Source organism: Platalea leucorodia (assembly GCF_965183815.1).
Source record: "Platalea leucorodia genome assembly, chromosome: 8".
NCBI classification, from domain to species: domain Eukaryota; kingdom Metazoa; phylum Chordata; class Aves; order Pelecaniformes; family Threskiornithidae; genus Platalea; species Platalea leucorodia.
Window position 1 is genome coordinate 57,672,759 of NC_138830.1, and position 14,357 is coordinate 57,687,115.

A 14,357-nucleotide genomic window follows, 5' to 3' on the forward strand; every position below is an offset into this window, starting at 1 on the left:
ATGTAAATCCAGCAATAAGCCCTGGTGCACAGCAGATACCTCTGCAGTTCAAGGGCCGGGAAAAGCTGTCCTCTAGTTCCTGTGCTGTAAGGAGACAGGAGTGAAAAGGAAAGCAATTTAGAGAAGTCTTTATTTTGGTTGAGTTGAAGCCCCCTTTTTATTGAAATATAGAAAAGGATCATTGCAGACTTAAAGTTCTGAGCTGCCTGAAACAATATGCCTCCAAAAGAAAGGAAGCAGCGATGTGCTGTCCTCTGCTGTCTGAGGATATGATCTATCAGCCATAGTCTATTGCAATGGAAGTAATGTCAACTGAAATCGAAGCAGTGCTATGGAAGAAAGGCCGTCATTGTAAAATTTTAGTGCTGCTTTTTTCTTCCATTCTTCATAATGTTATGGTTGGTTTTTATGTTGCTGGGACAACCCTAATGTATAGTAAGTAATATTTTTATAACTCTTGGCTCTCCTAGTCTGGTGCCTGGAAGAATTTTCTGTGTCCCCCAGCCCCATCGCTTCTAACTGGAAATACTAGTTCTGCTAAAGGGTCTTTTTTCTGGGAGCCCTTCATATAAGCTTCTATTTACTAAATACAGCCAAAGCAGAAGCAAAGGAGTGCTGGGGAGAAGGCTGTGTCAAATAATACCACTTATGATATCCCGTGCATCTCTCTTAATGTCAGGACTTTGCCAGATACCCCTTCAACTGCTTTGCTTCCGCGGGCAGGAAAGAAACCTCCTGAATTACCTGATTCAAACCTGTCAATCCTGTGTAATTCCAGGCAAACATTTACCTACTTTTCAGTGCTTCACACACTGTCTATTCCCCTGTCCCCCTGTGATACATGGTTAATTAAAAGCAGGGATGCCTTAGCCATTTATGTCACTGTTTCCTGGCAAGCGTTCATTACTAGCCTGGCAAAGGTGGAGATGCGTTGTGGGGGACTGGAAGTAGTCTCTGGCAGTCTTTGCCTTTCTGCTTTATTACCACATAACATCTGCATGGCAAAACAGTCAACATTGCAAGCTGGGGGGAAGCAGCGGGTAATCCTCCTTAAACTTTCTGTCCCAATTATTGCCTTCTGTGAGCAAGTTCAGGACTATGTAACTGCTACTGAGCACACTCCCCTTTTGTACTTTTTCTGTTGTAAGCTACAACTCATAAAATATTTGGACAAGGCAATGGCCAGATGAAAGAAGTGGGTAATTTAGAACTTAAGAATTCTTTAGTGATTTGAGTTTTCTGTTCTTTGGTATCTTACTATAGTTTTGGATTTGAAAAATGGGCACAGCAGTTCTCCAAACAGTCTTTACAGTCAACCTACCAAGGTACATATGGGACTGAACAGTACATATCACATTACAGTCTGAGAATTGATTACAGCAGATCTTCTTACTTCACGCTTGGGTTGACTTGTCAAATAAGAATAGTTCTCCCTTACTTGTTGAAGAAGTAACAAAGAACTTAACTTCTATGTGTATAAGCCTCTCGTCTCAAGTCCAGCACTAACATGCAGAAAGACCAGTTGTATTGGTGAGGGTGGAGTCGTTGTATGTGTTTGTAGGGGGCAGGAGATTATGGAGAACAGTGACTTGCGTTAGTCATCAGAGGATGAAAAATGGCCCGATGGCATTGCAGATGGGCTACAGGGTGAACTGCTGAAGAGAAATGGTAGCAGTTATTGTAATTGAGCAAATAGTATTCCAAGGGCAGGGTCCTGTAGTGCACCTGAAGAGAGAAGCAGTACGTTTCCAGGCTCCTGAAATTTACTTCTGTTCTTCCCTGAAATCTTGCAGAAAGTATACCTTAACATACCTAGTTTCCCTTTGTTAATCAACAAGGTCTGTAGCGAACCTGCTGACCAGACTGGAATGTTCCCATTTCCTATCCAGCTGCCATATGAAAATGAGTTACATGAGGCTAGTTGTTCTGTAGTCTTGGCATCAGGCTAGTTTTCAGATGAGCAGTTATATGATGTAAATTCTTTTAACTCTTTCCTAAACTTGAGCCTGGCTGTTAAGAAAGGCTGTTCCTAGTAAGATTTTTCTGTGCGTTTGTAAAATGCTTGTGAACTGTGGACTGTTGCTTTCTACTACTTGTCAGGTTTAAAAGTAGTTTTAGAGGTGCTGAACACTGATATTAACCTCACTTTTTGGATGGAGTTGAGGACATATTTTAGCCTAGAGTGAGTCAATGAATATGCGAGGAGAGGGAAGGAGCTAAAACAAAGCAGCATTTAAAAGGCTGAGGGGCTAAGCTTGCAGGATCTTATACTCCATGGGGTAGCATTTCTGGGATTGAAAATAAGTATTTAAATGCTGCATCTGTTTAATTCCAAAATGTTAGGAAATGCTGTAGGCAGCGCCAAGAAACCGATCTAAAAATCAGAAGGGAAAAATGCAGAGAGGAGAGAGAGACAATCTCTGCTTTTGGAAGAGGCAGCAAACTAAACTTTCATCATTGTCAGCAGGTCTTTGGCAGAATTGCTCCTGGAAGGTAGTGGTTGACGTGTTCCAAGCTTGTATCACTCCGTTGCACTGGAATAGCTGATACTCTGAAAACCAGAGATAGGCAAGGTGTAGGGAGGACAGTGGAATGCGGAGACTCTGCCACAGGGGAGCAGGGGGTGGGGGTGAAGTAGGGGAAATGAAGTGCCCACAGTTCATGGTTAATGAGGACAACCAAACAACTGGTAATGGGAGCAGCAGAGCATATGAGGGCACTGAGATTCCCAAGGCATGTGTAAAATGCTCTCCAGAGCATATTTGTATTACCCAGATAGGTCCTTGACTTTCCCAAACGAGTATGGGGACCAATGGTCCCTATTTGCCAGAACAAAGAAACTGTGATCCTTATTTTGAGTGGGATGTCTTTAACAGCTTCACTATTGGAGAAATCATTGTGTTTTCAATCACAGTAAGAAGGCAGGGCAGACCGCCTGCTTATCTTTAAGGAAGTCAAAACCAGAGCATAGAAACAAGTGTTTTTGTGCAAGTGTAGAAGTAGTCTGAGCTGGAGGCTGCAGTTCCATGAGACAGCACGCTAGCATCCCACTCCCTTTGAAGAAGCAGGGTTTTGATCTTCGCAGCGTTCTTCCGCGGCTCACCTTACACAGGCTGGAGTGCATACCGATGTCAGTGTGTTCAAAGTAAATTGAAGACTATTCAAATTACTGTCTTTGTAGAAAAACAAATCACGAGCCCAAAACAAGTTGTAGCTTTTCACTAGGAGTTAAATCCGCTTTGCACTAAGCCCAGTAAGCACTCGAGGACAGGAAGAGCTAGGGCTGTGCTGCCGAGGGCAGGAGGAGGTGGAGGCAGGCTTCCTTTCCCTTGTTACAAACTGCTAGCTGTATGAAACCACACCTGGAGAAAATGCTTGAGGCGTGAGTATGGAAATGAAGCGTGAGTTACTTCTGGGAAGCCGCTGTTGGTAAGGAGGAAAGAAAGGTGTGGGAGTAAAATTGGGAGCCAAATGTAGTTGAGGGGCCTAGCAGTTCTTTCTCTCAAAGCGTAACCATCCCGAGAATCTGACAATGTCATTGTAAGAGGGTTGCAGCAGTGGTTTCCAGGTGGAAGCAGGGCAATTTTGGAGGAAAGACCATCTAAATTCATCTAGTACTGGTTTAGTTATATCAGAGATGACATTTCAAGTCAGCTTAAAGATAGGTGATGTGGAAGTGTTGCTGTAGGAATAGTGAGGCATTTCTTTGTTTTCTGTTCAGTGTATAAATTGAAATGCCTTCCCAGTCCTGAAGGGTTAATAGAAAGTGAAGGCCGTATGGGACCCAAATGCTTTTAATAATTTTACAAGAGTGCCTGCACTGTCTAAAGGGATGCTTTTCATCTGTGCGTTTCAAAAGGAAATCTCTTGATGTTTTATTGCCATTTTAAGCGCATCTGTAGATGAAAAGTAAAGTTAGTGCTGTAGAACATCTATCCTTGCATTCTCTAGAATTACTTGTGTACGTGGGCTCCTAAATCTAAACTAATAATTACAGAGACGTTAAAGAAAGTAGTTATGTGGGGTTTTTTAGGGTCTTATGAAGGGTATCCCAAAAATCACCTCGATCATAACATTGGGAATAAAACTTCATCTTCCCTTGTTTTGTTTAGATGTATCTATGTGCTAGCATGTAATTAGCTTTATCTAGCAGTTTTATTTCTTACTCTCTTGCTAACAGCTAGCAAAAAAATATTACTGTATAACCATAGACAAACTGTGAAGTTTCAGCTTAAAGGAAACAGAACATTTTCCAGTAATAAAAGGTAACAAAAAAATTACAGATGAAACTACTTTTCTTCATTCTGAATCAAAAATTCTGTTAAGAGTAAACATTAATAGTAAATGCATGGAAAGGCGGGGGGTAGAAGGAATTCACGATGGAAGCAGTGACGGAGCGTTTACTAAAGCAGTGCCGTACATGGCAGCGCTAGTCTGACTCACGAAGGCTTACTGAAATCAAAAGCACGTTTTGAGATGCAGTAAGCACGCGCAGCGCTGTGACTGTGACAAGCCTCAATAACAGAGTAGGGTCAGCATTTCACAGGCTCCTCCCTCCTCGCTGTGGAGTCCTGCCCGTTCCTGTGAATAACTGTAGAGCCCAACATAATCCTAGGTGACTTCATGGGAGTTTGAGTTACTATGAATTTGATTTAAGCTTGGAAAGTGATAAATTTCCACTGTGACTGGAAACATTCTAAAAACTAAACTCTTCCGCACCATGTAGCGTGAAAATGAAGTAAAACTTTTATTAGGAATCTAAAGTGTAATTAGTGTTTCCTTGCTGGCCTACGAAGTTCAAAGTGCTGCTACTTTTCCAACCCAGTGTTACCCTTTAATATCAAAGTGTGAACTCAAATACTGCGCAGTTACGTCAATTAGGTGTTTTTCCACGCCCCCCCCCACCATGCAGAGCCACCAGTTTGCCTCTTTGCCTGTAAGCAGAGGTAGCCGTGTAGCTATGGTAAGCCCATTTGGAGAGAAGTTGAGCGCCTCATGAGTAACAACCTTTTTTGGTTTTGTGGCAAAGCCTCTACTTTTGCTGTGCTGCATATGTGCTTTGGCAATAGTGCTCATAAACTGGAGGAACTGATCTTGAATTCTTCATCTTGCATGCAGCATTTCTAATTCTAGTTGTCTGTCTCAACTAAATAAAAGAGAACGGTCTGGGTGGGAAGGGACCTTTAAAAGTCCCTTTTAAAAGTGCCCGTGGGCAGGCATAGCTCTTCTCCTGATGAGATCTAGTGGCTCTGAAGATACTGGTTTTGGAACCTACAGATAGCTCCTTGTTCCTTGTATCGTCATCCACATACGAAAGGTTGAGAAGCTGTACAGTGTCTAGTAAATAATATAAGCAGCTGTATAGTGTCTAGTAAATGTGATGTATAACTTTCTGGCCAAAATTAAGGTAAAGAAATGACAGCACTGCCTGTTTGTGACAGGAATTTTTATTGTACTTGTTTGTTAATTGAGAAAGAGGAACATATTAGCTCAATTCAACATGATCAGCATCTTGCTCCTGCTTAGGATAAGCCAGCAAATCCAGTGTTCCCAATACTAATTTAATGTTTTTATTTTTCTTAAACTAACACCTCAAAACAGAATAAATGCATATTCTTCTTTTCATGTTTTAGTAGCCCAACTACTTTGCTTTGTTATTTAATCAATGTCATCAAATGTATCCCCCAAAGGAGTGAGGCTCTGGGAATTCATAGCCATGAGGAAAAAAAAACAAAAAAAACAAAAAAAAAACCAAAACAAACAATGCACAAAACGAACAAAACTTTTTTTGATAATTTAACAGTCTAGTAAAACAAGACCTATCAATATATTAAGAAATAAATCCAGTTACAAATGCTTGTATATAGAAGGAACTTCTGTGGATGTCAGAACAGAAAATGATCAGCTATTTACAAGATACACAGCAGGATGGTATAGCAGCCAAGACCCACCATTCAGAAACCAAATGTGTTCTCTCCACTGTAGGCAACATACAAGAATCCATCCTCATCCTTTTCCTTCTCATAAAGTTGTCCCATAGTTAAGCTTGAAGGGGAAAAAAAGAGAAAGGGTTTGCTTGGATCATGACAGTTGCAAATGGTAACAGTTAGAACCTCACATAAACAAGGATTAATAAAAGCTAAAACTGGTAAGTCTGTGTGTAAATTAAAATCCAAAAATGAGGCTCTGTGAAAAGCAGTTGACTCCTGAGTTAGCAAAATGATTCTGGGCTCTCTGCACCCTGTCTGGGTTTTTGTTACTTCTTCACAAATGCATTTGTCAGAATGCTTCCTTATTTTATTGGAAATTAGTCACTGAGTGCATTTCAGGTTCTGAATCATCCATTATTGATGCTGTGACTAATACAAGGATCAATACCTGACCGCACCTTCCTTGAATGCAGCTGCATTAACATTGTCTTGTGTTGAGCAACCTGATTTTTCTCCCTCCACCTGGTGTGGCTGTGAATGCTCAGCTGCTCTCAAGTCCGTCAGACTTGTGCTTTTTGGACTGTTTCTTAGAGGTCCAGGTTGTTTTGGGGAGTAAAAGCCTCGCTTTCTATGTTGTTAAAAAGCGATGACTTAAAATAGGACTAGTACCAAAATGCGTGGGCAATAAATTACAAGTTAGCCAGAAACTAGTGCTTTTTCAGTGGATAAGGTTCTGAACATTTGATCAAATGAAAATTTTCTTAAACTGAATAGGCATGTGGCCCTTCACCATCTGAGCAGCTGTGGTCTTTAGGGCAATGTCTCCATTTTGAAAACAAAAAGAAACCCAAGCAATTACTTGGCCGGTACAACTGCTCCAACCATCTACCTACAGATGCAACAGGCAGTTGGTACCAGTTGGTACCAGTCAGCTGCACAAATGACGCCTCCTCAGCTCACCTCTGTCTGGCTTCCCCAGACTGAGAAAAGGCTGCTGAACTGAAAGATGCAGGCTGAATGTGAGTGATGGGGAAAACGATCGTGGCTTTCTACCCAAGAGAGGAGCTGGGAAGAGCTGCAGGCAGTACTTGAATTGGAAGGGAATTGGTGAGTAGTAGATAAACTTCTGGATGAGAAGGATGTCAAGAGATAGCAGTCTATGTAATAAACTCAGCTTACGAGAGGAGCAGAGCCATTAACAGATCAGATTTTTGTTTATTTGTTAACAAGTTACCATTCTTGCATTAATATTGAAAGTTCAAGGCCCTATTTTTCCAGCAGAGATGTGACATCTCATCATGAACATGCAAGGTGAGACAATGTGCCCTTTCTCTTGCTTTCCTGTTCCTAGCAGTTCTACCGCACTGTTAAAAAGATGACATATAGGCATTCCTAATACCCTTAGAAGCAACCAAGCAGAAAAAGGTGGTTCTCACAGGTGCCTATTGCGTATCACAAAGTAAATAAAAATTTTCCTGACTGAGTCTGGATGAGTTACCGGAGGGACTGTTACGCAGGTAAGGATTAATAAGAATAATATTCTATCTAAGCCATGTAACATCATGACGTACTATTTCCTCAAATAGTATTATCTCGTATAGAAAGCAGTTGTAGTAGCTGCTTCTGCTATACATTATTGTGTACACAGCAGACAACAATGAAACTTATTCCTATATAAAAGCAAGGTAAAAAACCTTTCTATAGTCATTTTGCATTTTGTGTTTATAGAAGAAAAGAATTAATTTTTAGAACAAGCAATAGCAACTAGTCTGTAACGTCCTAATTTCTTTCTGAGCTGACAGGTTAATGTTTCTTCAGAATAATTTATGGTGCTTGCTTTCGAGTATTTAACATGCAACTTCTTTGTTACACTGAGAATGATTATTTTTTTTGGCATTGATGATGTAAATGTTCTTGCACTCAACCAAAGATATTGTAATAACTCCAGAGCTCACCCTCTTGCCATGGAAGTAAATCATAATATATTTTTCAGTCACCTTTCCTTTCAGCTTAGCTGAAGAAATGTTTATCAAACTTGTGAGAAAAAAACCTGTCATGGTGAGATTAAGATGTAGCCAAACACCTCCCAAAATCACCAGATAAGCCTCAAAGAGGGGAGTTACTGTCCCCTTCATGCACACACGCTTGCTGAAACAGTTCTGAATACCAAGTGAATAGCCTCTCACCTGGACTGTGGGACAGTCTTGTCTACAAAGAGGAATATTGCTTTCTCAGATGGCAGTTGAATCCTCTTCCTGATGATCCACATGAACTGGGCCACGGTGATGTCAGATGGAACTAAGTACTTCCTCTTGTCAATGTCAACAATCTGAGATCCTGAGACCTTCTCCACTATGACCTGTAAAGCACAGGTGTGAGGGTCAGGCTTTTCAGGACTGGTACCAACAGACAGCTTTGGTAAATAGCTTGCTGGTACAGGCTTACAGCAGTGAGCAGAGGGGAGGAACAAAAAGGTTTCTTGACCGCAACCAAATGAGAGGTAGCACTGGCTCAGCACTGTAAAACCTGATTTTACAACTGCTCTGAAACCTCATTCATATACACAGTGGCTCAAAGCTTCCTATGCCTGCGGTTGACAATGGGGTAAAAAGATGCAATATGTCTACAAGAAACCTGTGACACGAAAGTATACGCATCTTTTAACTTTCTGTACACCGATGATATGAAATTACTGCAGTGTGGACCCCAAGTTGAACATGAGCCAGCAGCGTGCCCTGGCAGGAAAGAAGGCTAATGGTATCCTGGGCTGCATTAGGCAAAAGCATTGCCAACAGGTCCAGGGAGGTGATCCTTCGCCTCTACTGGCACCGGTGAGGCCGCACCTGGTGTGCTGTGTCCAGTTCTGGGCTCCTTAGTACAAGAAAGAGACATGGACATACTGGAGAGAGTCCAAGAAGGGGCCTCAAAGATGTTTAAGGGACTGGAGCGTCTCCCCTATGAGGAAAGGCTGGGAGAGCTGGGACTGTTCAGCCTGGAGAAGGGAAGGCTCAGGGGGATCTTATCCATGTGTATAAATACCTGAGGGGAGGGTGCAAAGAAGATGGAGCCAGGCTGTTTTCAGGGGTGCCCAGGGAGAGGACCAGAGGCGATGGGCACAAACGGAGACACAGCGGGTTCCCTCTGAACATCGGGAAACACTTTTTTCCTGTGCAGGTGACGGAGCACTGGCAGAGGTTGCCCAGGGAGGTTGTGGAGTCCCCCCCCTTGGAGGTATTCAGAAGCCATCTGGCCGTGGTCCTGGGCAGCTGGCTGTAGGTGGCCCTGCTTGAGCAGGGAGGGGTTGGACCAGCGACCTCCGGAGGTCCCTTCCCACCTCAACCGTTCTGTGATCCTGTGATTTATTCTTACCAGGACAGTAACGTCCTATTGTGTTTAAATATGGCTAATTTTCAAGATGTTCTGAAGTTCCCCATGTGCACTATCCAAAAATAGTGTATTCCCCAACAAAAGCTTAGGGTCAGCGGCAAGAGAGGAACTGGCATCTACCGAGACATTCGAAGCTCAGGCAGCTTGAAAACTTTGGGTTTAGGAGTGGCTTGTCTGCACTACTTCTCTTAAACTAACCGGTGACTGAAGTCCAGGACTTCTGTCTTTTCACTTAACTCCAGTTGATAGTAGCAAACTAAGGAATCCATTTAACCATATTCCTTTCTTGCCCCAGTCAGCTGTAGCGGAGTCATGAAAAATTCAACTAGACTGCAGCGCTGGTACCTGAGCAATGGTAGGTGATCTGAGGAAGTCCATTCCCTTTGTACAGATGCTGCTTACTTTGTTTTTGTCACTGTCACGACGTAAGAAGAAAGTGGAATAGAACAGAACAGTTCAGTTGGAAGGGACCTACAATGATTATCTTGTCCAACTGCCTAACCGCTTCAAGGCTGACCAAAAATGAAAGCATGTTATTATGGTCCAACTGCCTCTTAAACACTGACAGGCATGGGGCATCGACCACCTCTAGGAAGCCTGTTACAGTGTTTGACCACCCTCTTGATAAAGAAATGCTTCCTAATGTAAAGTCTGAACCTCCCCTGACGCAGCTTTGAACCATTTCCATGTGTCCTGTCCCTGGATCCCAGGGAGAGAGATCCCAGCACCTCCCTCTCCATGTCCCCTCCTCAGGAAGCTGCAAAGAGCAATGAGGTCACCCCTCAGCCTTCTTTCCTCCGAACTAGACAAGCTGAGAGTCCTTAGCTGCTCCTCATAGGACATGCAAGTGTGGCCATCATTGCTTGAAATCTTGTGTTAACACAGAATTCTAGTTTGCAACAAGCATGCCCTATCCTCTTTTAAATTGTCATGACTAAATAAAATGCCACAATACGAAGACATACAGGTTTAATATACACACCACCTCCACCCTTCCAACTTAACTGTCTTCTTTAAACAATGTCCCAAGTTGCTCGTAACAGATGACAGAACCAACTGCCTTGATATGAAGTATAGCAAAAGAAAAAAAAAAAAAGAGCATTAGAAATAAATTTCAGTAACACTGAAGCTAAAAAATCAGTATTTAGGTAAATGGGAGGGAGAACCACCAGCCTAGTCTAGTATCTAATCTGCCATTTCACCTGTTGTGTACAAGCCAGAAATGCCAAAATGGCTCTCAGGCTTCCATCTAGAGCATTACAGTAGTCATTAACACTTTTGTTTTCCTCCCTGAAGTCTTTTGTATTCATCTCTGCAGCATACCATACTATTACACAACACGTACCAGTATGTCAGAAACTGTCGCGCTACGTAGAGGCACATGCATACTTCAGGTAACTCAAGGCAGAGTTGAAGAAGCCATGTTATATCTGAATAAAGTCAAAAATCTGACACAGTTGCAGTGTGAACTGTGGTATAACACAAGGTTCTAGTTGGCCATAGACCACGTTCATTTTTTTACAGTGCTTTGCAGTACTGCTTTTGATTTGACATCCATGCTGTCTGCATTTCTTTAATTAATCTGGCAATGATTACTGACTTCCCACAGCTAGCCACGAAGCGTTTCAGCCAGGCTCAACAATGCCTCAAGGAAGAGAAATGAAGCGTGGTTGCAGTACGCTCTGGAATACCAGCTGGCCTGCCAAGGATGCCCGTTGAGCACTGCACCAAATCACCAGAAAGGTGCTGTGACGTGATCTTGTCTGTGTGCCTCTGCTGTACCAGACTTAGACTGCCAGATAATCCAGCAATGTATGCATCTGATGTTAAAAACTATATGATTACAGCTTCAGTTGATTGGGTGAAGTTACAGGATGACAGTGAAGCCACACTAATAAAGTGTAGGTTTTAGCTATCTATGAACGAAAGCCAGATGGGATACATAGGCTGTATGGAAAAAAATAAGATAAAAAAATAAATCACAACCCATGCTTATTGCTGCTAGGCCACCACAGGAACTTGGCTATTCTCTGCCTACACCAGGAGCGTTCGGTAACAGAAAGCAGGCAGGAACCCGAGCAGAGATGCCCAGATAAGATGATGTTTGCAGCATCAACAGGCTTTTGTTTGCAACTTTGAAAAAACAACTGCCTATGTTAATCACTATTTTAGGATGTCTGTAGACTCAGGTCTGCAATAGCATACTGATTTTATTACTGGAAACCAGATTTTTTTTTTTTTAAAAATGTGTTATTCTGAATATAGCTGTACTCTGGGGCACATTGTTTGTTCCACCGTGTTACTGTTGTCAAGGTACGACTCATCAATGCTATTCTCTGCTTTGTATTATGCTGAACTGATATTAGAGTATCTTACTTCATACGTTAGGAAATTAGAAACTGACTACAGGAAGGAAAGATGGCAAGATGGCCACAAACAAAACCAAACAAAAAGCAACAGGTACAGGAGGAAGGAGAATTAAGTATTACTTGTGGAAAGGACCTGGTGCTTGTTGCTCCACACAGGCTAGTTCTTGAAGGAAAAATGCAGCATGTGAGGAAATAAGGCTTACAAGAGGTTCCAGTGTCTCCATTCCTTAGTTCTGCATTCCCCTTTGCTACAGCTTACAGGTAATGCTCAAGTAAATTTACAAAATGTGCTATCTTATGACCTGGAGAGAGTGCTCCTTATAATTTCTTCAGCTCTGCCTGCAGAAACAGAAGGAGGGCATAGTAACTGCCCCTTGCAATTTAATATGAGTAAACTGTAAAGAGGACCAAGAACAGCCTGAAAAGAATACTGAAGCCTTAACAACTGATATTTTTTTTAAAGATTACAATAACACACTAGGCATAGCTTCATTATGCAGAAACTGTCATAACTGGAAGTCAAGGCTGTTGGTGAACTGCTTCTAGTAAAACTTACAGATACCTTTAACCCTTCACCACTTGATTCCCCAAGCAAATTTAAAATTGCAGTGTTTAGCAAGCATGAATATCTTTCACCTCCCATTTTATTCCTAAAAAGTCTAGCCTAGGACAGAGGCAGGCTGTTCATATATTATCTCAATAGGTTTGAACCACTGAAACAGCTCTAAATCCAGGTAGACAGATACAGCAGCTGAGAATTGAAGTCACTTTGACCTATGTCACTCTGGATGCAGGCTACAACCTGGAAAGCAGGAAACATACATTAAGGCTGAAAAACACTTTTGACTATTAAATGCCAAAACCACATTTGATACCGACTTTTTCGTGAAAGGTACATGGCTCAATCTGAATCATCAGGCAGAAAACATGTATCAGCCCAGACAAAGCATCACACTGCAATGTGAAATTCAATTCCTGTATCCATCCATACCTTGCTGTCCACTCCTGATACAGCATCACGTAATTCTGACTCACACTATGAGTTTCACTGTCTCTTTTTCCCCTAGGGTTACAAAAGATATTCTTGAAATGGACAAATGGTTATCTGTGGAGATGTATGGTCATTAGCATGCTACAGTCTATATATGAGGGGGTAGGTGGCCAAGCAGAGAATGGCAAGGATCAGATCAACTTGCCAGACAGCAACTGGAGAAGACACTGTGACTAGGTGCAACTCAGCAGCAGAGAAAGTCAATGGGATTAGAGGTTCTTCTCTGGGCTGCGCTGTCTAATGGACAAGTTATTTACCAAGAGGTCAGACAGGACTGGCACTAACTGGCATGTGGTCAGATGGGACGTGGGAAATTTTACTCATGAGCAGATAAGTTGAGAATGTGGACATGTTGCTAGCTGCTACATAAGGACGTGAAGTGTGGTCATTTCACAGACTGAAACACGATAAAAGGGATTGCGGAGTGAAGAAGAGAGGTCATTCACTATTTCGCAAGTAGGCAGGTATTAATGCAGAAAGGAGGGCCCACCACTTGCACTGGCTCTTCAAGCAACAGGGTTTGCATGGGGAGATTCACCACGATAAGACTGGTTACAGGCATGGAATACTTGTGGGAAAAGAACCTTCCTCATATAGCCAGGACAGAAGATTGTCAAGGTTTAAAGAATTTATGATCTTTCTTGGGATCAGGCGCAGAATGAATCCTCAAGGCGCTGAAGGTATTTGCTGGGATATAATTGCCATTAGAAGAAACCAGGACACTGATAAACCATAAACATGCCTGGGAAGTGTTTAGAAAGTCAGGCACTCTTGCTTACTTGTCAGTATGCACTGGTGCAGAGGAGGGAATGTTGGATTAGTTAGATGTGTTTGAGGCCTCTTTAAAACATCTAAGGACACAAAAGGGAAGATGTATTTACTTCGTAGGACCTGATCAAAGAAAAGAGGGCAGGATGGAAACAGCTTATCCACCTTTGCCTCTACGTACTCAGATGAAGCTGGCTTGGTTACTCACCGGGACACGGTCAGGGTATTTGGCTCGGATTTTTGCCGACTCGACACATCTGTGCTCTGTGAACAAAACTCGTAATTAGTCATTGCATAGTAGTAGTATGGCCAGGGTCCCGGGCAGAGAGGGCAGCGCCCGCAGGGACGGGAGCCTGCGGGGATCGCGGCCGTCCTGCCCCTCCCGAGGGGGCCTCCAGCTGTCCAGGGAGGCCGGCCCCGGGCATCACGCCACCCTTCGGCGAGGGCCGCAGGCGGCTGTCCGCCCAGAGACAAGACGACCGGCTCGGGCAGCCGACCGGGGCACGCAGCGCCGGGAGGCCCCGGGGCGGATGGCGACACAGGAGACGGAGGACGGCGGGGCCGCCAGCGGGCAGCGCCCGGCCCGGGCCCACCCTTACCCAGCGCGTGGTCCTCCTTGAACATCCACTTCATGGTGCGGGCCGGCGGAAGCGGAGCCAGCGGCGGCGAGGCCCGTGGGCGGGCGGGCGGGCGGGGGCTCGTGCCGGGCGGCCGGGCCTGTCGCTGTCACGGTCCCTGTCACAACAACAACAGCCGCGGCTCGGCGGGCGGGACTTCCGGCTCGGCCGTTCCCTAGCAACCACCCGAAACGCGGCGCTTCCGGCCGGGGGTGGAGGGGCGGGGCCGTAGCGT

The 14,357-nt window shown here is 43.6% G+C and overlaps 1 protein-coding gene across 2 annotated transcripts; it reads right to left on the reverse strand.

The window, feature by feature from the left end:
- Positions 1-14,218, reverse strand: GABARAPL2 (GABA type A receptor associated protein like 2). Of its 2 annotated transcripts, XM_082320190.1 has the most exons (5): positions 14,105-14,218; positions 13,714-13,769; positions 8,117-8,289; positions 5,952-6,045; positions 1-84 (listed from the first exon to the last, which is right to left on the reverse strand). In XM_082320190.1, the coding sequence occupies exons 1-4, from the start codon at positions 14,136-14,138 to the stop codon at positions 5,955-5,957; spliced, it is 354 nt and encodes a 117-aa protein (XP_082176316.1). In that variant the 5' UTR covers positions 14,139-14,218; the 3' UTR covers positions 1-84; positions 5,952-5,954. The 2 variants fall into 2 exon arrangements, with proteins under 2 accessions (XP_082176316.1, XP_082176315.1); XM_082320189.1 differs by lacking the exon at positions 1-84 and having other exon boundaries at positions 5,746-6,045.
- Between the last annotated feature and the right edge of the window lie 139 nt (positions 14,219-14,357).

What these genes read in the sequence shown, in the direction of transcription:
- GABARAPL2 (XM_082320190.1), bottom strand. Translation starts at nt 14,138, where the DNA reads ATGAAGTGGATGTTCAAGGAGGACCACGCGCTGG. An exon ending in CAAGGAGGACCACGCGCTGG is followed by an intron (nt 13,770 to 14,104) that starts GTAAGGGTGGGC and finishes TTTTGTTCACAG; the next exon opens with AGCACAGATGTGTCGAGTCG. An exon ending in AATACCCTGACCGTGTCCCG is followed by an intron (nt 8,290 to 13,713) that starts GTGAGTAACCAA and finishes TGTGCTTTACAG; the next exon opens with GTCATAGTGGAGAAGGTCTC.